The 21,236-nt window shown below is 51.6% G+C and overlaps 2 protein-coding genes across 9 annotated transcripts in view; one reads left to right on the top strand and one right to left on the bottom strand.

Annotated features, from left to right (window-relative positions):
• NDUFB8 (NADH:ubiquinone oxidoreductase subunit B8) overlaps positions 1-21,236 on the top strand; it is a 943,883-nt gene that overhangs the window by 476,261 nt on the left and 446,386 nt on the right. The gene's annotated exons all lie outside the window — the stretch shown is intronic.
• SEMA4G (semaphorin 4G) lies at positions 236-21,195 on the bottom strand. Of its 8 annotated transcripts, none has more exons than XR_007728916.1 (16): positions 16,293-21,195; positions 13,196-13,702; positions 12,956-13,104; positions 12,623-12,685; positions 8,200-8,298; positions 7,543-7,636; positions 7,291-7,404; positions 6,913-7,082; positions 6,660-6,829; positions 5,901-6,045; positions 5,549-5,771; positions 5,192-5,307; positions 4,884-5,059; positions 4,662-4,723; positions 1,499-2,554; positions 236-1,365 (listed from the first exon to the last, which is right to left on the bottom strand). XR_007728916.1 is itself a non-coding variant. In XM_050804968.1 (15 exons), the coding sequence occupies exons 2-15, from the start codon at positions 13,317-13,319 to the stop codon at positions 1,725-1,727; spliced, it is 2,535 nt and encodes an 844-aa protein (XP_050660925.1). In that variant the 5' UTR covers positions 13,320-13,702; positions 16,626-21,195; the 3' UTR covers positions 236-1,724. The 8 variants fall into 8 exon arrangements, 2 of the variants coding, with proteins under 2 accessions (XP_050660925.1, XP_050660927.1); XR_007728918.1 differs by having other exon boundaries at positions 4,899-5,059; XR_007728917.1 differs by having other exon boundaries at positions 16,626-21,195.

Genomic DNA, 21,236 nt, shown 5'->3' with positions numbered 1-21,236 from the left:
TGTCATGCCCTAACACCATGATCAATGAATAGTGTGAACCTTAATAAAGAGGCCTGCGTGCCTGCCAAGGAGTCTGGATGGAAGCAGAGGATCCCAGTTTCCTCTGCAAATAGTTGTATTAGGGAGCAGAGCCAACCCTGGAAGCAGACATCAATGCGGCACCTGTATAGGCTCAGGAGCCTGTCACCTGGTGATCAGGGCTGGGCCCATCTAGATGAAGCAGACTACGCATAGCTGTGGGGAAAGAGGGTGTTTATTAACCAACGGCAGGGGGAGGAGCTGAGCCCAGGCTCCCCACTCTGTCACATGCCTGTTCCACCCACCTGGTGGTAAGTGGGGGCATTCCTAAAGAAGTATAGCCATTCTCACAATAAATACATTCATTGTGGGGTGGAGGTGGGAGAGTTTGGGTGAAGGGCAGTAAAAACTCGTGGGATTCCACGTTCTCAGCTACAAAAATAACAGTCATCCTCACCCGAGGGGAATGGGGGAGCTCAGTCAGAATTGATTGTCCCATATAGGCCTAGAGACTTCAGAGGTCCCTGGACCCTGAAAGTGCCCCGGTGAGGTAGGACAGGGGTAGGAGCTAAGCATCCAAACTCCCAGCCACTGCCCTTTGCATAGTTCCAAGAACGGGCTTCATATGCCAATTGAGACATCAGATTTCTCCTCCCTTTCCCTGCTGTAGTCTAGGGGAAGCGAATGCTTGGTTCCCCCAAAAGAGAGGCTGGCTCATTGAGTGCAGTGTTGGTCATCCATTCTAAGGAAGGGCCTGTGAGGACAGCTAAACGGGAGGGGGATCTCCCTCTGAAATGTCCACGGACCAAACCCAACAGACACAGGTCCAAGGCAGCAAGGGGAGGCTCAGAGGTGCATGTGAGTGGAAATGTAAGCACATGTGTGATACAGGTGTGTGTGGCCACATGTGCATGGGGATAGGACATGCCTGGAGCTCTGTCTCTGATACTCTTGAGAATGACCAAGGAGAGTGGGGAGGCTGATTCACAAGGGCCACACAGGAAGGGAGAGGAGGGGAGTGATGCAGTCTTACCTCCCCAGGCTGGCCCATTCCCAAGCTCTTGACAAAGAGGTCACCACATGGGGCTGGGGAAGAGGACCAGATAGGATGTGGCATTTGGGAGGGTACCCCAAGTCCAGAAGCAGGGATGAAACAAAAATGCACCAGGAGAAGGTGAGGGTAGGGGCACTGCAGCCCAGCCGATAAACATTCTTCCACGTGTGCATGTGAATGTACGCAGGGCTTAGGTGGCTGGCAGAGGTCTTGTCTGGTTTCAGGACCATCCAGCACACAGGGCCATGCAGAGGGTGGTGACATTGAGCCCATATGGACCTGCAGAGCCCTGCCTGGGAGAAAGAGAAAGGGTTTGGGCAGATGAATGGAACAGGAGGATGGAGTCCTCGCCTCTTAAGTGTTTAGGTTAGGGGATAGGAACTGGCTCTGGGTCTGCAGGGCACCTGATCCTGAGGGAGCACCTACCTCTGAGGAGCACCGATGGGCCTGGGCTGCTCACATGTGGGTCTGTGGAGACTGAGGAGGGGGCTTTGGCTGGGCCTGACTGGCCAGCCCTACAGGGACATCAAAAAGTTGGGAAAAGGGCATAGAGTGGGGGGAATGAAGGTAGGGTGGCTGTGTTAGGGAGGCAGTGGCCCAGCCTGGGACAGACAGGCTGGCTTGGAAGAGCATTTGTTCTGGGAGGCTGGGCTCAGACAGAGCTCTCATCTAGCTGCTCCACGAGCTGCGTGTGCTTCCTTTTCTCCAGGATGCGGCTGAGTTCCTCAGCGAAGGAGCAGGGCCCTGCTGGTACTCCATTGTTGCTCTGCCTCAGAAGCACATAGCTATTGCCATTCATCCTTCGCAGCCGGCTGGGCAGTGCCACCAGGCCATTGGTCAGCTCAGCTGGTGGCAGTGGGGGTGGTGGGGGTGGTGGGGCTGGGGCTCCCTCCCCAGGGATGATCTGGAGACAGCTGCCCTCCAGGCCTCCAGCCCCCTCCTCCTCATCGCCCTCATCTTCCTCTCCAGGACACTGGCCTGAGACTGTCTGCAGTTGCACGGCAGATCCTCCTGCCCGGCTGGCCCGACCCAGTGAGTATTTCCGTCGGCGCCCTCGTCTGCCTTCCCGCAGACAGGCCACATAGAGGAGGGAGGAGGCCAGGATGAGACAGAGGCCACCAAGTGCGGCAATGGCTAGCACATAGAGCAGTCTGACATCAGGTGCCAGCTGTGCCCCAGGTGTGTCAGGGGCTTTCGGAGCTGGGGCAGGAGTGGCTGGCCGGACCACGAGGCTATAGGAGGCCAGCAGGGTGCGGAGGCCATTTTCTTCAGCATAGCAGCCATAGTTGCCACTGTGCTCAGGCTGTGCATCTGTCACCAGCAGCCCATCCACGCCCACACGGTAGCCACCCTGTCCATCGCTCAGGCCCATGCTTCCATTGAGTAGCCACAAGGCCCGGGCCAGGTTGGATGGCTGGTCACAGGGCAGGAGGACATCATCACCCCGGAGCACAGAGCGGGTCTTCAGTGGTGGTGGTGGCCCTGTGGGGGTTGGGGGAGAGGTCAGTACCAGCCCATCTCAAGAAGGGAATGGAGATGGCAAGCCAGACTGTTGACTGCCAAGTCCCTGGCACCAAGCACAGAACCCGGAATCACCGTTGACAGCTGACCCAGGCTCTGTGCTCATGCTTCCACATAAGGTTCACGTTGGCCCTTCCCAGGAAGCAGGCAGTGCCCTTTTCCATTCTCTCTCCATTCTCTCATCCTGTCCTGTAGTTTCAATTTCTGCCATCTGCCAGTAACTCCTAGTCTCTCCCTCAGACTTCTCTCCTGAGTGCAAGACTTGGATATCTACCATGTGCTGGGCATCTCCATATGAGGTCTCTTGGACACTTCAAAGGCCAAAGCTTTTCTCCCAAACTACGCCAGGTCCTTTCCTTGAATTGCCACCACTATGAATGGCACCACCAGCCATACAGTTGCTTAAGTCAGAAACCTGGGAGTCTCCCTCCTCTTCTTGTTCACCTTTTTTTGTTTGTTTTGTTTTTTTGAGATGGAGTCTCATTCTGTCACCCAGGCTTGAGTACAGTGACGTGATCTCAGCTCACTGCAACCTCCGCCTCCCCGGTTCATGCAATTCTCTTGCCTCAGGCTCCTGAGTAGCTGGGATTACAGGCATGTGCTGCCATGCCTGGCTAGTTTTTGTATTTTTAGTAGAGACACGGTTTCACCATGTTGGCCAGGTTGGTCTTGAACTCCCAACCTCAAGTGATCCAACCGCCTTGGCCTCCCAAAGTGCTGGGATTATAGGCATGAGCCACTGTGCCCGGCCCTTCTTCACGTTTGTATCTAACTCTCACGAAGATTTGGTTTCTGGCATCTATCTTAGACCTGTTGATCTCTCTCCTTCCATGACTTCTGGCCCACTCTGGCCCCATGTAATCCATTCTCCAAGAGAGGTATTTTAAAAACACAAATCTGATCTTGCCACTTTCCGGCCTAAAACTCTTCAGAGATTTCCTGTTGCTTTTCGGATAAAGACCAAAATCTTCAACATGGTCTTTGCCCACTTGTCCAGCCCATTCTCCTGTCACTCAAATGTGCCAGCCTCCCTCTGCCTGCTGCTCCCTCTGCTTGCATGTCACCCCATTACCCCATGTCGTCTGCTTGCCTGGCTAACTTGTGGGAGATAGCATAATATAGTATAGTGACCAGAAGCACAAAGTCAAGTCAGACTGCTTAGGGTCAGGTTTGAATTCTTTCTTCCTTCCGTTCCTTCCTTTCCTTCCTTGCTTTCTGTCTTTCTCTCTCTCTCTCTCTTTCTTTCTTTCATGAGGTCTCACTCTGTTACCCAGGCTGGAGTGCAATGGTGTGATCTTGGCTCACTGCAACCTCCACCTCCCAGGCTCAAGTGATCTTCCCACCTCAGCTTTCCAAGTAGCTGGGACTACAGACATGTGCCACCACACCTGGCTAATTTTTGTATTTTTTGTAGAGATGGGGTTTTGCCATGTTGCCCAGGCTGGTCTCCAATTCCTGAGCTCAAGCAATCCACCTACCTTGGCCTCCCAGAGTGCTGGGATTACAGGCGTGAGCCACTGTACTCAGCCAGGTTTGAATTCTGGTCCAGTTTCTTAATAGCTGAATAAGTTTGAGCAACTTACTTACACTCCCTGGGCCTCAGAGAGGTCCCTCATGGGGACGATAATAATGGCACCTTTCTCATAAGAATGCTGTGAGAATAAATGACATCATGCATAGAAGTATTTAGATCAGTGCCTGGCACACAGTAAATACTTAATACATCTTAGCTATGATGATTAACTTTTGTTCTTCAGATATCAGCTCAGTCATCTGATCTCCCTTGGGGAAATACCCATTACGTTCCTGAACCCTTGTCATCTGCTACTTGGCTATAAGCTCTAGAAGTGACAACACACTTCACATCTTGAATGTGTTTCCTAGTTTATAATTCATTTGGGCAGTAAATGTTTGTTGAGCACTTACTCTGTGCCAGGCTCTGCGTTTGAGTCATCCTTACCAAATGCACACAGCCAAAGCCACTCAGATACAAACGTGTACGACATAGCAGTAAATGGCAAAGAGGAGAGGCTGTGCAGCTAGACCCACACTCATATGAGTCACTTACCTGTATCCCTGCTGCTCTCACAGCCTCGATTTCCTCTCTCTATGTCCTGTATCAGTGCTGTCCTGGGACAGAAGATCAGGTTTTATGAACAAGCGGAACTGGGTTTCAGTTTCCCAGTGACAGGGTAGATAGGTCTGTTACCAATAACTAACCCCTGCACTCCCCCAGGCCTTCCTCCTCCACTCAGGCCACATGTGACTCTCACCCCCCACCACTTCCCACCTGCTTCCCTGGGACCTGTTGGCTATGGTGGTGGCTGCCATGCAGGCATGGGTGCCGGGGTCCCAGCCACAGTAGGGGTCTCGGGCCAAGATGCAGTCATAGCAGGATCGGTAGCGGGAGCAGCTGGAGAGTGGTAGCTGGATGACTCCGCTAGGAGCCCCCACATAGAGGCTGTGCTGGGAGCCAGATAGGACAGTTGGTCAGCAATGCCCCCACTCAAACTTACAGATACACAGCCTCTGCCCAACCTCCCCACTCCCTCCTCCTATTTCAGCAAGCCTATATTAAGGGTCACAGAGAAGGGTTACCTGCATTAGAGAGATGACTAGATTTTCCACAGACTGGGGCTCCCTGAACACTTGTGTCTCTTCAATAATGTGCATTCCAGAGCCCAGGACTACGGCCTTGTGGATCCAGCCATCAGCTGGCATGGAAAGAGCAGAGAGTCAGACCCCAACTATGGGATCTGCTCTCAGCACCCTGCAAGAGGCCTAATAGGAACAGCTCAGGAGTCATGAGGTCCAGAGGTCCAGAACAAGGACTCAGCCAGGAGCAGTGGACCCTCAGGACATTGGGAACTCCAGATTAGTCATGGCAGGAATTAATGGATTCAGAAGCATTAGTGATCAGGGCCAACAGGGATCAGGGATTGGGATCAGAAGCACCTGTGCCCAGAAAGAGCAGGTCATAGGTGGGTCCAGCAGGCGTGGTGACAGGTGTCCCTGTAAGGTGTGTGTAGCGTACATTGCGCTTGAGCAGCAGGGGCCGTCCACGTGTGGGCACAACGGGCCGAGCCATCAGTGGGTGCAACTTTACAAAGTCCAGGACCAGGGATGGCAAGTCTTGGGATGAATTGTAGCCTTGGCTGCGCAATGAATCTGTGATACACTGGGGTAGGGAACAAAGGTGGTGAACCTCGGGACTCCATCACCTGCCTGCCCTCTCCACAAGGCCAGACTCACTGACCCTTCCCTGGGCTCTGTCTGCTCAGCACTGGTCCCAGACCTGGGCACTCACCGAGCCAGGCCGGGGCTCAGGCACCCCACCCTCATAGCGACCCCAGCGCCGGGAACCATCCTGGTATTCCATATAGGGTCCTGCAAAGACAGCCTGGATCTCTGCCAGGTCATAGCGGCAGATGGCTGAGGCCTCCAGGGTCTTCCTAGGAATGGGACATAGGGCAAGGGGGGCGAGTTACACAGAGTCAAGCCTGCCCCCCAACCCATGCTCAGCCTGAAGCTCACTGTTACCCTGGCCAACCCCAGCTATAGTCCCACAGGGCCTCTCCTGTGAGTCAGTGGACCACTGCATTCATTCTCTGGCTCTATGTGCTTGATGTGCTTAAAATTCTTGATTCTCTAGCTTGATGTGCTTAAAATTCTCACTTTGCCAGCACTTTGAGAGGCCGAGGCCAGTGGATCACGAGGTCAAGAGATCGAGACCATCCTGGGCAACGTGGTGAAACCCCGTCTCTACTAAAAATGCAAAAATTAGCCAGGCATGGTGGCGTGTGCCTGTAGTCCCAGCTACTCGGGAGGCTGAGGCAGGAGAATCACTTGAACCCAGGAGGTGGAGATTGCAGTGAGCCGAGATCGCGCCACTGCACTCTAGCCTGGCAACAGAGCGAGATTCCCTCTTAAAAAAAAAAAAAAGAAAAAAATATCTCACTTTGCAGCCAGACCTCCCCACAGTGGATCCTATCTCATCTTCACTGACCTCTGCTCCAGCCCCTATGCTGTCCCCAGTTCCTTGCCTCCCCATTGTCCCTGCACTGACCACTGTGTGCTCAGCGTGAAGGCCGCATAGAAGTGTGTACGGCTTGAGGTTTCAGCATCCAGGCTGCAGACCCCACGCAGTGTCTCATACAGTGGAATGTGGCAGATGAGACGGGCTTTCAGGAAGGATGTCCACTTCTTCTGCAGGATCTTCTTCCCTCCCAGGTCTCCCTGGGGAGGTGGGGGTACGGGTTAAGGGGCCAGGGTCAGAGGTCCAACCTCTATACCCGTGCCCCAACATCAGCCCTATCCACCTTGCAGACACGAGCGACACGGGCCACACGGTGACTGCTGCGGCTCTGAGTGAAGCTGCCAGAGCCCTCCTCAGTGGCACGCTCCGTGAAGAAGTAGTATACCTTGTCGTCGTCACCCACTGCACTGGCCTTGCTCTCCCGCACGAGGACGGAGAACACAAACTCAGCATCTGTGGGTCAGGCAGTTTGAGAGGCTTTTGAGACAGGCTGGGGACCCCTTTCCCCCACTCTGAGTCCTACCCCTCACTTGACAACACACAGGAATGGAATGGGCAGGCTCACCTGGGGACTTGGGGGTGGGGTGGTCAGCTGGCCAAGGGAGTAAAAATGAAGAAATAGTCCCCTACCCCCCATCATCCTGTGCCTCATCCTCCTAACCATTGAGCCAATGCATTGGTGTCTCCTCAGTTCTCAGGGAGTGTGGGTGGCGGCTCCGACGGATGTCGGGAATGCTCCGGAATTCATACCGAGTGGCTGTATAGAGGCCTCCATCTGGCGTGGGGACATTCCAGGCATGAGAGACATGTCATATACAACAGGGCACATGACATATATGTGGTGGCAGGTCCTAGAGATGAGATCCACATCCTAAAAACATCATGCTTGTGATAGGGAAGAGGGCCTGCTCACCAATGATGAGGCCCGTGAAGCCACGGGCTGGGTCGTAAGGACACTTCTCCTTCCCCTCCTCAAAGCTGGTTGGCAAGGTGAAGGCCTCAGCATCCTAGGGAACAAGGGACCAGCAGTAACTGGTTCAGAGAACAGGTAGGGACAGTGGCTCCAAGTCAGATCAGTCTGGGGTCAGGGATCAGCAATCAGGGCTAGGGGCAGGTTGTATGGCAGATGCACCTGACAGCAATAACTTAAGCATCCCCTGAGAATGACCTTATGGCCTAAAAACAATGTATGTTTGGAGTTCCAAATCTGCGAGTGGGCAACCCAGAGTTTCACTCCTTATCTATGAAGAACACATGAGCCCCTAGCCCATCCTGTGGAACACATGCCATCCAGGGGATCAAGTCCCTTTGTTTTGGGTTAAATGAAGTTTGCCAGGTGGAGGTGATTAGGGGGAGGCTGCTAAGTGAAATGCTATATAAACTGCATACTTTTTACAAAGGGGAGTGGTTCTCCAGTGCAGCCCGCCACCACAGGACTGCCCTGTATGGAAGTCCCCTTAATAAACCATCCATCTCCTTCACTGGCTCTGAGTCTCTTCTTTGGCATCTCGAACATGATCCCATCCCTAATGAAGCCAACAGAGATCTAGCACAACACAGGTCTACTCACAATTGCTGCACAGAGGGGCTGGAAGGCGTGAGTCCCACATGCATAGAGGTGGGTGGAATTGAGCCGCTGCAGGAACCGCACATGGTTAAAGCACTCTGTCTGTGGGATGAGGTGGACAGGGCTGTGAGCCCCCTGCCTGACTAGAGGCCTCCTCCATTAGTCTAGCTTGTAGTTTGGCTTTTGTCCCTACCCACAGGACAAATGGTTCTTTCCAAGATACCTGTGATCCTTCTCACTGCTCCAGAATATTTCCTGGAACTCACTCTCCTTGGCCTCCCAGTAACATGACACTATTTCTCTCCTCTGTCCCTCAGATTATCTGACACCACTTTGCCAATATCTCCTGTGTCTCTTGCAGTTCCCTCCACCCCTGGTTCAAGAGCTGCCAGGGATTCCACCATCCTGAGGTGCTTCTCCTCTCCCATTCAGCTCCTTCTCAGCAACTCTTTCTATTCTTGGAACTCCTGCCCTCCCCACTGGGGTGATACAACCAAATCTCTCCCTAGATGCCAGCTCGCTCTCCACCTGATATCCCAGGGATGCTTTAAACTCACCTTGTCAGAAGCCAAGTTCATCCCCTCCTCCATAACCTACATCTTTCCTAAACCTGTTTATCCAGTTTTTCCCACCTCACTTCATCCATCCTACGACTCAACTTAGAAGCCAGGAATCATCCTTGCTGCTTCCTACTTTCTCACCCCCACATTCAGTCCCTCTCCACAATTAATTCATTGTCCTAAATGTCTCTTGACTTGGTCCACTTTGACTCCACCAACAGCACCCAGTCCAAATGACCACCATGACCTCTTCCTTAGACAACTGCAGTTGTTACCTGATAGCTCCTCCCAACCTTCTCTTTCCTAAAAATGACTTTTATAACAGCTATTTATTCAGTCAACGATGAATACATGTACATAGTATAAAACTCAGAAAGTACAAAGGGGTATGTTATAAACAAGGAGTCTCCCATTTATCCCTGTCTCCTAGGTTGCCTGCAAAGAAGACTGCTGTTACTATCGTCTGAAGTTTCCTTCCAGAGATATTTTACCAAACAACACACTTTTGCTACTCTCCAACCACTTTCCAAGGGATATTCTAAAAATGTAAACCTAGTCAGGTGTGGTAGCTCACACCTGTAATCCCAGCACTTTGGGAGACTGAGGTGGGAGGATCACTGGAGCCCAGGAGTCCAAGACCAGCCTGGACAACATAGCAAGACCTCATCTCTATGTGGTGGCATGCACCTGTAGTCCTAGCTACTTGGGAGGCTTAGGCAAGAAAATTGTTTGAGCCCAGGAGGTCGAGGCTGCAGTGAACCACTGCACTCTAACCTGGACAACAGAGTGAGACCATGTCTGAAAAAAAAAAAAGTCAAGTGGATCACACCACTGTATCGGCTCATCGGTGACCTGAACATAGAGTCCCACATGCTCCTAGCCCTGTGTGATGGGACTCTGCCCCTTCCTCTGGCCTCACTCACCCCACTCCAGTCACACTGGTTTTCTCTGCCTGTCAAATGCCCTCAGCTGCCAGTCTCTTGACTCCTTTGCCATGTTAATGATTCCTCCTCTTGCCTGTTACCCAGGGTTTAAATCCATACAGGCCTCTTTTGTCTCTTCCTGCTCCCTCACCTGGTATAAGCCACTGGCATCTGTCCCTCCTCTCCATAAGCCTGCTCAGGTCCCTTCCTCTGACCCAAATGATGCCCCAGCCTCCTCACTGCTTTTCCTGCCTCCAGACTCACCCTATTTTCATCCATCCAGTACCTGGGGCCAGAAAAATATTCCTATAGTGATGTTTCCCCAAGATGTTTATTTATTTTTTTTAATTTTTTTTTTTTTGAGATGGAGTCTCGCTCTGCCACTAGGCTGGAGTGTAGTGCGTGATCTCAGCTCACTGCAACCTCCGCCTCCTGGGTTTAAGAGATTCTCCTGTTTCAGTCTCCCGAGTAGCTGGAACTACAGGTGTGTGTCACCACGCCCAGCTGATTTTTGTATTTTTAGTAGAGACAGGGTTTCACATGTTGGCCAGACTGGTCTCGATCTCTTGACCTCGTGATCCACCCGCCTCTGCCTCCCAAAGTGCTGGGATTATAGGCCTGAGCCACCACGCCCAGCAGATGTTTACATTTTTTAAAGGGGGGTAGGGAGGTATTCTCTGCTCAAATAACTTTAGAAACCACAGGTGAAACCTATCTTTACTGGGGTTACTTCCTAGAGCCTGAAGGATGTTGCTGTGCATTGTGGGACTGGACATGCAGTGTTTCCCAAACTCATTTGACATTTAAACCCCTCCTTTGAAAATTAGTGTTCCTCAGAACATGCTTTGGGAACTGTTCTATAAAGCCTTGCTATCCAAAGTGTGGTCTGGGGACCAGCAGCATCAACTTCACTTGGGAGCTTGTTAGAATTACAGACTTGGGCCCTTCCCCAGACCTACTGAGTTTGGCACCTGCATTTATAATATATTTGGGTGATACATTAAAGTAGGAGCCTCTAAAATATCAAATTGTGAGCGTGTTCACTGTCACAGAATAAAACCCAAACTCCCAGCTGGGCATCTGTGGCCTTCCATGACCTGGTTCCACCTGCCTCCCCAGCCCTGTTTTCTACTCGTGCTGCACCAAGAGGCAGTCTTCGATGGAAGCTCTTGGAGATGCCTTTTTAAATGCAGCTGTCCCAACACCACCCCCGGCCCACCTTGCCCCAGTGGACCTTGGGAATGTTTTTTTGTGTTTTTTTTTTTTTAATTAGAGATAGAGTCTCATTATATTGCCCAGGCTGGCCTCGAACTCCTGGGGTCAAGTGATCCTCCTGCCTTGGCCTCCCAAAGTGTTGAGATTACAAGTGTGACCCACCATGCCCAGCCCAGGGTTGTTTATTTTGTAAAAGCTCTCCAGATACAGCCATTACATAGCCAGACATGGGACCCTTGGAGACACCCTATTCTTTAGCTGGAAAGGGCTGATGCTTCATTAATGCCTCTCCATGGAATACTGGGTATTTGAACTATTCCTTGACCAAAGCCTCATTTTTCTCATCTGCGAAATGTAGGATAATACCATTTCATGGGGTTATTTTAGAATTAACTGAGATAATAGCTAAATCAGCACTTACTATAGATGGTCCCTGACTTAACAATGGTTCAATTTATTATGATGGCTTTAATGGGAAGTAACCCCATCCTAAGTAAGCATCTGTAGAGGTTACTTACTGTTTTTTGTTGGTCTGTTTTTTTGAGACAGAGTTTTGCTTTGTCGTCCAGGCTGGAATGTAGTGGCTTAATTATAGCTCACGTAGCCTCAACCTCCCAGGCCCAAGCGATACTCCCACTCAGCCTCCCAAGTAGCTGGGACTATGGGTGCATGCCAGCATACTTGGCTAATTTTTTTTTTTTTTTTTTGTATATTTTTTGACACAACAGGTCTCGCTGTGTTGCCAGGGCTGGTCTCGAACTCCTGGACTCAAGCTGTTCTCCCACCCTCAGCCTCCCTGAGTTGTTGGGATTACAGATGTGAGCCACCGCATCCAGCCTACTTATTGTTATCATGATTATTTGGGATCCCAGAGGAGATGAAAATGCCATTGCAGGACAAGCTAGTAGGCCACCAGATGTTTGAATTAGAAGTACTGTGCCTACGCGGTGGCTCAAGCCTGTAATCCCAGCACTTTGGGAGGCCGAGGCGGGTGGATCACGAGGTCAGGAGATCGAGACTATCCTGGCTAACATGGTGAAACCCCGTCTCTACTAAAAATACAAAAAACTAGCCGGGCGTGGTGGCGGGCGCCTGTAGTCTCAGCTACTTGGGAGGCTGAGGCGGGAGAATGGCGTGAACCCGGGAGGCGGAGCTTGCAGTGAGCCGAGATCACGCCACTGCACTCCAGCCTGGGAGACACAGTGAGACTCCGTCTCAAAAAAAAAAAAAAACAAAAAAAAACAAGAAGTACTGTGCCCAGATGCCAGGTGCAATGGCTTACATCTGTAATCCCAGCACTTTGGGAGGCCAAGGTAGGAGGACTGCTTGAGGCCAGGAGTTCAAGACCAGCCTGGGCAACATAGCAAGACCCTGTCTCTATAAAAAATAAAATACTTAGCTCGGCGTGGCATATGCCCGTGGTCCTAGCTACTCAGGAGGCTGAAGTGGAAGGATCCCCTGAGCCCAGGAGTTTAAGGCCACAGTGAACTATGATTATGTCACTGTACTCCAACCTGGATGACAGAGTGAGACCCAACCTCAAAAACAGAAAAAAAAAAAAATGCTGTGCCCATGGCTTGCCACTCTGGCAATACTTACAATGTTTACTGTGGTTGCTGAGATTTACTGGCAGGTCTGTACCTACCCATCTGTGTCCCCAACAACCCTGGCATCCCTGATTGAGGAAGAAGAGGAGGAAAGGAGCTGGGGACAGGGCAGACCACATACCTGGTTGTTTTTCCCTTTTTGATGACATTTGCTTTGCATCTCTGGGGAGGCTTCCCAGTGGATCTAGTGGGGGCAAAGGGAATAGGCTGATGCATTGACCCCAATACCTATTACTCATAGGACCAGGCAATAGGACCCCACGGAGCTGGGGAAATTGGGGTGAGGATCAAATTCAGAAGGAACATTGAATGCAAGGGACACCTGGGCTGGGAAGGGCAGTGCTGTCTGACCAGGGGACTATGGAAGGCTTGGCAGGGTTTTCAGGAAGTTGAGGTCCCAGGGAGCTGGATGAGGATGGAGACCCTCTGGGTGGTCCAGGTTCCAGGGCCTGACCTCTTTGTGAGCCCCATCTCCTATGTCGTTGGCACTGAGAGAGAACAGGGCACCTCGGGCTCCCACCAGCAGCCTTGCTGAGGCCTCCTCCAGGAGCAGTGTTGAGTAGTTCTGGGCTTGGCCCTCGAAGTGCCGGGTCCCAGAGAGCTCTGGGGAGAGCAGGTACAGTGAGTCTAGTTCTGGGGTGCCTTCCCACCCCCAGCCCTGGCTCCTGCTGCCTTTTGAGGTTGAGGGTCTAACCTTCATAGGGTATGGTCATCCGAGGGGTGGCATCGAGTTCTCTAGATGGTCTCCGCAGTGAGGGTCCTGGGACTGCAGTTGCTGTGAGGATGCTCAGGAGGAGGGGCCACAGCCTCCCCCACATCTTCCTGGGGAGGCCCAGACTAACAAGACCCCCAAAGGGAGCCAGAGTCACAGGTTGTAGGGGCAGGGATTGGGAAGCACAGTCACAGAGGTCAAAGTCCAAGGAAGTCACTTGGAAGGTCAGGGGTCATAAGCTCATGGGAGTCAAGGAATCATGGGGCCATGGGGGGTCCTGGAATCGGGGAGACATGGAGTCACAGGGTTGTGTGGCCATGGAATCCCAGCTAAGAGGTCAGAAGGAGGGAGGGATCACATGCCTTTCTGCATCAAATGCAAACTCCATGGTGAGAGGGAGTTGTGAAGTTCTAGAGGGGTTGTAGGTTACTGATGGGGTCACCCTGCCCCCGACAGTAGAGCTAGTCCTGGTTTTCTGAGGTCCGTTTTCTGAAGAAAAAACAGGGAAAAAAAAAAGCTCTTTGATCTGTATGTGGGTGGAAGATGGATGGCGTTACCCAGACTTCAGGGGGCACTGAAGGAAGGAGGCCCAGCATCCACAGAACGCCCACGACAGGATCAACTCACAATCATTCTGTCTATCCCTTTGCTCTGATGCTGGAGGCTGGGGTGGAACTTACCTTCCTTACAAGACCCTAGACACCCACAACCCGAACCCAAGGTCATGACCCTCTTCTGGCCAAGTCAGAAGCTCTGCTAGGCCCTCAAGTCAAAGGAGCTGGGGTTCTCTGAGAGAATGCCTGCTTCTCTCAACAATGAGATGCAACTCGGTCAGCAGCTGCCCCTGCTGCCTGCGGGGGTGCCTTATGCAGGAAGGCCTGACCAGAGAGGTTTAATAGGCCTTTGTTTATTTTGTCCTGCTTTCCCTTTGTTTTTTCTTTTCCCTGGCCTGAGAGCTCCCTCTGGAATTTCTCTTTAATTATAACTTCTCCTTGGTATTCCTCTCTAAGGGGGTACACATCTCTGCCCATGCCAGTCTGTGCTGCACCCTCTGGCTAGGCATCCACACGTGTCCCTACCTGCAGGTAGGCATTCACAGGCATTGGGGTGGGTACCTAGGGTCTCCCTGGTTGCACAGGTGTAATGTCTGTTCAGGAGGCTGTAGTGTGCATGGCCAGTTGAGACATAAGCAATGTGAAGAAGGTAAATGATGGGATCCCTGAGCCCTTGGACCCTCCCTCAAGCCAACCAGCTGGGGAGGGAATGGGGGTGGGTGGTGGGCCTCTCCCAACCCCTGTAACAGGCCTCCTAATCACCACGGGTTTCCTTGAAGAGTTCCTCGGCTGGGTGAGGTGTGGAGAGACCTAACCCATTCCATCTCATCTGTCACCCACAGGCAGGGCCAGAGGGTGCCACTGGTGCCTCCTCTCCCAGGTCAAATATTAACTATCTGGCCTTGGAAAGAGGGGAGGAATCAGGAACTGGCCAGAGGAATAACAGGAGCATTTATTCAAGAGGTAAAGGTCAGCACTGCAGGGGCAGAGCCCTGAGGGGGAGAGTTGACTATGAAAGGGAGAGAAGAGGATTCCCTGATCCTGAAAGGGTATAGGCTCCCTGTTTGGGAGCTGGGACAGCAGGAAGCTTCAGGCAAGCTGGCCATGCCCCACCCCTCCCTGTGGAGGCACACCTGTTTACCTTTGGGACCTCCTATTTGCTCAGTGCAAAAGGCATGTGTGTGGGGAGCATTATGGCTAGGAGGAACATGCCCCAGGTTAGAGGAGCCACTCAGTGTGGTTCATGTCACATTTACAGTTTAAGAATCACATGGGTGACTCTTAGGAAGATGATGTACACGCACATGGATGCACACACACACACATACACATTCACAAGGAGGACTGTGAACACATGGATTCACAGGGGTCACTCACACATACACTCACAGGGAGGTTTGTGCACACATATGCTCACACAGAGGGCCACAGCCACAGGTAATCATACATATTCACATGTGAAGTTGAATTTACATGCCCATCCATTCAGCAGGTCACACAGCCTCAGAGGTTGAGGAAAGATAAACCCACACATATGGGTTTCTGTCAAGGACTGTGCACCTCTATTCAACAGGAGGGTCCTATCCATATACATGTATGTGTGGGGACATGCACACAAACCTACTGATGTAGTGGGCCAGGCAATCATGTTCACAGAAGGGTCAAGTACATGTGTGTTCACACAGAGTCCTTGAACACACAACTACATCCATGCAGAGAGAAGCACACATGCATACAGGGGTCCAGTTTTCACCACAGGCTTGGGGGCTGCTAGTGTCCACTGGGGTGAGATGCAGAGCAGAACCCTGCCTGCGTTCCTGAAAGTCCCAATTCTAAGGCCCAATTTCAAGTGTGTGTGTGTGTGTGTGTGTGTGTGTGTGTGTGTGTGTGGGCGAGGGGGGTGATGGGGGAGGCTTCTGACCTTGGATGGTCAGATGGGATGGGTGCATGAGTCAAGGCCGCTCTACAAGGGAGGGAATGGGAAACTAACCCAGGCAGGAGGAGGCCTCTAGCTTTAGCAAAGGAAAGATGGAATGGAACGCATAACTTAGTACTCCTCCACCCCGATGTATATTGCAGTTCTAGAGGTAGGAGACGGGCTGGCGCTCTCAACCCCCACTTAACCTGTTGGGAGGGGGCGGGGCTAAGTGGGCGGGGCGGAGCATACCACCCCTCCCTTCAGTGGCGAAGCGGGTTTCAGGTCTCCTGTCCACGCCCCACACTCCACCCCAAGTTCCACAGTTCGAGTTCTTCCCCAGGGCCAGCCCCCTGAACTCTGATCACCTTCCCTCTATTAGATCCTAGGGTGGAGGGAATTGGGGAGGAGAGACCCTTAAAACAGGATCAATGGAGGATCAGCAGGCTTTCGACCTTCATCCCAGATGTCCACCTACCTCGTGTAGGCAGTATCTCCCTCTGCCTAGTAGGATGGTGGTCTCTCCTGGCTTGAGAGAGCCCCTCCCCCGGTACCCCCTCCCTACAACATCCTGGACAGTCCGCGGTTCTCTCCCTTCGTCAGGTCTAACCTCAGTCTCTACTGCTGCAGCTCGAGGACAAGCTCTCCTTCGATCCCGCCGGACGCCGGGAGACGTGACCCAGATCCTGGGGAACACTGTTCACCACACGGACCCCTCCCCATGCTGGTCCCTGACTCCGTGATGGCCGGTCTGCACCCTGCGCAGCCCGAGGCCTGGCCCGCGCCCCTCTAGAGCCTTCATGCAGAATCGGGGGACCTGGCGGTGAGAAAGGCCTGGCCCAGCTTGGAGGGTAGAATGGACGTGGGGGAGGCCTTGCCCGACCCCCGGCCCGAAGCCCCTGACTCAGGCCAGGCCGCCGCCCGCACTCCCCGCCTTGCTCACCTTTGCGCTTGGATCCAGGGCCATAGAGACAGCGACGCGCGGCTCCGCGGCCCCACAGCACCAGCTGCGAGGAAGGGGCCGCGGCTGGAGGCGGGGCGGGGGGTGGAGGCGGAGCCGGGGGTGGGGCGGGGTCCTGGAAGGCGGGGCCGACTGGGTGGGGTGAGGGGAAGGTCGCCGCTCTCTTCTTTGCGCCCCCTGCTCTAGCACAATAGAGGCGGTTTGAGAGCGAGGCTCACACACAGCCTTCGGCCATCGGGCGACCCCGCGCCTCTAGGCGCTACGGCCCTGATAATCGCCCCCTGGTGGTGGCCTCGCCACCCCGTGCACCCTCCACATGCTTATAGCCCGCCCTCTCCTCCCCTGTAACCCTAGGATCCCCCCGACTTGCCTACTGCTGGGGACGTGCAAACCTGCCCTGGCGTTGAGGGGTTGGGGGACCCTCTCAGAGGGCCTTCTGGCCTGTCCTCTAACCTGGACCTCACTCCCTGCGCTCCTGCCACTCGCTTCTGCTCTAGGATGTGGAGGGAAGGCTACCCTAGGTGGAGACTGGAGGTTGGGGAAGCTCTGAACACAAGGAAAGGGCTTGATTCCCAGCTTCAGGGGCTGTTCAGCTTGAGCTATGCGTGGGGGAGATGGGGTCAGGCCTGAAGGGGATGAAGTAACAGCTTGACCTGAAAGGCACACAGAAAATGCTTTTTCTGGATAAACAAGCCACAAGCATTTGCACCTGTTCACTCACCAAATCTTAACCCTAACCTAGGCTCACCTCAGGGACTGGGTCATTCAAACACTTGCCTTCCCCTCCAGCTCATCTTGGGCACCATTCTTATCCAGAACTTAGAGTGCATCCTTCTAGGCAATCAAATACCCTGTCCTTCCCAGATTCAATCACCTTACCCAGCAGCAATCTAGGAAACCCCTCACAATCAACTCCCCAACTCCTTTAACTCAATTAGGATGGTCCTTCTGTGCAAACTTGGGTCCTGCCTCCTTTAATAGGTCACAGCCTATTAAAGTGAACTTAGCCCCTATAGTCCAAACAAAACCTGCATTCAGGCCCTGACCCAGCCTGGTCCTTCCTCCTCCATCCATGACAGTATTCATGTGGGCTCAAGAGATGGACCAAAATGATAAAGTCCACAGGAACATATGTGATTGACTCTTGCACATGCCTAGGAGTCAGAACAGGATTCAAGTGGCACATTTAACCAAAGGAACCTTGGGAAAGACACTTCATCCTTCTTTCTGGATTCCCCAAAGCTCACAGTTTGGCACTGAATCATATACAATCTCGTAGTTTGGATGGCTGTGTGTGACTGCAGACTGCTAGACAGCAGGGCCCACATCACAGTTCCACCTCCCCCAACACTCTGCAAATAGGATATGTGTGGCGGGGAGAGGGAAGGTAGCTGGGGAGAAACACAATAAAAAATGTACACATGCTTTTACAAAGAATATCCTGCTTCATTTTTTATTTGTACCCTCATCCCATCCTGAGGAATTTATAGCCCCATTTTATGGATAGGGAAACAGGCTCTAAGACATTAAGTAACTTGTCTTGAAATTCATTCTTGTGTTTACAGAGAGGACAATCAAGACTGGAAAAGTCTGAGAAGGAGGAAGCAGGGTAAGCCTGAAGGGGAAATACCATTGGCAAAGGTAGAAATGTTCAAGCTTATGCACAGGCTTGTGTTGAGGCACTAGGGAAGAGGCATGAAAGAGGGCAGTTTGATTTGATGAAATTGCAGTGGGTAGGGGGATTCCTAGTGGGAAATAAAAGGGAATAGTCAGCTAGTAGTTTGAAAAAGACCACAGAAGAAAATCCTGAGATGATGGACTGAGTAAGGAAGTCTGAGATGGGAAGACCAGTTAAGGCAGGGCTAAGATAAATCTGCAGTCCTTATTAGAAAGTGGATTGGTGGTAACAGTGGAGGCAGGGTAGGAAGACTGCTGGTCCCTCAGTACCAGACAGGAGAGCAATTCAACTGTAGGGGCCCAGAAGGCTAAGAGGCACAGCTTCCTAAATGTTCACAGAACCTGCAGTGCTGACTTCAGATACCTCTGGAGGTGGCAAGTAGGCCAATGCGGCAGGCTCAGTAACTCACTCAACTTTATGAGCCAAGCTTTGCTCCTCTGAGGTGCTGATGGCAAACTCAGATATTGTTAAATGAGTAAAATGTGTGTGATTTCAACTATCACTGGACAGTTACTTCAGTACTTTTGATACTAGACCACAATCCATTTCCTTCTGCTATCCTCCCAGTGAAATCTCTAAACCTAATGAGAGTATCAGAGTAAAGGCAATTCATGGAGCTGTCTATAGGAAGCCCTTTTGATTGATAGTACATCTCTCTGCAAATCCAGCTGATAAAACAAGAACAGGGGAATACTGACAGACAGTGGAAAATAAAACTGGAAATCAAACAAAGAAATTAATCCTAACCCAGCTATAAATCTCCATCCTGGGACACAGGCAGGTCATTCTTTGAACAGTCACTACCCTGGCTGCTTCACAGGGTGGCTGTGAGAGGATTCCATTTGGAAACCTTCTGGAGAATTTCAGACACACAGAAAAGTATGAGTTTTGTTTTTGCTATTCTATTTTCCCCAACTTTGCTGTAAGAAAGTGGCCGAGAGTAGTGCTGGCCGTCTTCAGCACTTTGCACAGAATAGTTACTCACTGTAGCAGGGATCCTAGGTGAAGGGGGTGGGTATGAATTCCTGAAACTTGAGCAGGTTCCCTGAAGCAAGAGAACTCTGGCCTAGTCAAGCTGTCCTGCTTCCTGTTCAATGTGGCAGCATTTCTGTTCCTGCTTTGCCATCTCCATCTCTGGTTTGCCCAGCACTTTCCCTTTAGGTGGTGTGATCTTTATTTTGGCCATATATACAGCTGAGGAGCTTCTTCTGTAGGGGATGTCACCAGTGCAGCAATGCAGAAGTCTCACTATTCCACTGTGCCTCAGAAGCCTGTTTTGCCTGTTAAGTTTTCCTCCCAGCCAGTTGTCTTGGAGTCAGACCCAAAGCTGGGCCTTCTGGTTTGCCCTCTCTTGACTCCAGCCTAGGGAATGGTTAGCAAGGGAAAGGGAGTGTGAGGACATTTCCACAAATGCTGGAAAACCACCACCTATCACCAATTTCTCACCTTTAGCATGCTGGCTTTTAAAAAGTGAAAATTTTAATAAAAAAAAAAAAATCAGCAGGGATAGCTGGACAGAGAAGCCTCTGGAGCTCCCGGTATCCAAAGGAATAGGGCACACTTACAACTATAATTTTTGGAGATATGGTTTGCTCAGATGTCAGTACACCCTGAGGTGTCTGCTTAAGATCAATTCTGTCATCAGACAAAAGCCTTGCTAGAGCAGCAAGCATTTGATGAGTTCTTGCTATATGCCAGTCACGGTACTAGGCACTTTTCATGCATTAGCTCACTTAGTCCTCACAAACCCTGAAATAGACACCGTTATTATTCCTTTTAACAGGTGAGGAAACAGTGAGTTTAAGTAATCTGGCAAAGATCAAAAGGCTAGTGTGATGAATCTGGGATCTGAGGTCAGGCCTTGGGCAAGGTCAAGGCCCTCAACTTGTATAAGGTTGTGCTGCCCGCTCTCTAGTAAGTACTTACGGCAATGTCTCTGCTTCTGCCTGGGCTGTCATCCCTTGTCCCTCTGCCCCACTGTCAGAGAAAAATGCTCCCATTTAGTCTCCTTCTAACCAGTCTGTCAGAAGGGAGAAATACTGGCATGGTTTTGGAACTCAAGGCCTCTGATAATGCCTAGGCCTTCTATGAGCTCCAAAGTTTCTCCTATGAGGTTTCAACCTCTGCCTCCCAAGTTGGCATACCCAGAACTTATCTGCTTGGCAGGTTGGAGGTGATCTCAAGCCCTGCTTCTGGATTGTACAGCTTCTTCTTTCTTGGTCCTGGGCTCAAGAACAAGGGAGTCAGGTTAAGGGTATTCGTTTCTAATTCTCTTTGCCCAAAAACAGAAAGTATTTTAACCTGGATGCCAGGAGGTAAGATTCATGAGGGCTCTGTGTTGTTCACCACCAAATCCTTATTGAATCCTAAAGAGTGCCTAGCATGTAGTTGAGACTCAATTGTTAGAATGAATGGTGGAATGATAGCTGGGCATGGTGGCTCACGCCTGTAATCCCAGCACTTTGGGAGGCCGAGGCGGGCGGATCACGAGGTCAGGTGATAGAGACCATCCTGGCTAACATGGTGAAACCCCATCTCTACTAAAAATACAAAAACTTAGCCAGGCGTAGTGGCAGGAGCCTGTAGTCCCAGCTACTCGGCAGGCTGGGGCAGGAAAATGATGTGAACCCGGGAGGCGGAGCTTGCAGTGAGCCGAGATCGTGCCACTGCACTCCAGCCTGGGCGACAAGAATGAATGGTGGGATGAACATAGTGAATGAGGTAAGAATGAGATTACCGAATTCCTGATTGCAAAGTATACAGCAATTAACTGGGTTATATAAAAGTGAACTGTGTACAACGGTGGCTTTATGTTTTCCAGAAACCGAAGACATCAAGCTAAAAAACTGGACAATCCAAAGCAAGAAGAAATGTTTAAAAACCAGGGGACTGGGGTGGGGTGAGGGAACAGGGCA

Source organism: Macaca thibetana, chromosome 9, assembly GCF_024542745.1.
Source record: "Macaca thibetana thibetana isolate TM-01 chromosome 9, ASM2454274v1, whole genome shotgun sequence".
NCBI lineage: Eukaryota > Metazoa > Chordata > Mammalia > Primates > Cercopithecidae > Macaca > Macaca thibetana.
This window is presented reverse-complemented; position numbering and strand designations above follow the sequence as displayed.

What these genes read in the sequence shown, in the direction of transcription:
- SEMA4G (XM_050804968.1), bottom strand. Translation starts at nt 13,319, where the DNA reads ATGTGGGGGAGGCTGTGGCCCCTCCTCCTGAGCATCCTCACAGCAACT. An exon ending in ACCAATGCATTGGCTCAATG is followed by an intron (nt 7,083 to 7,290) that starts GTTAGGAGGATG and finishes CCTGACCCACAG; the next exon opens with ATGCTGAGTTTGTGTTCTCC. An exon ending in TAGTCATCTCTCTAATGCAG is followed by an intron (nt 5,060 to 5,191) that starts GTAACCCTTCTC and finishes TCTGGCTCCCAG; the next exon opens with CACAGCCTCTATGTGGGGGC.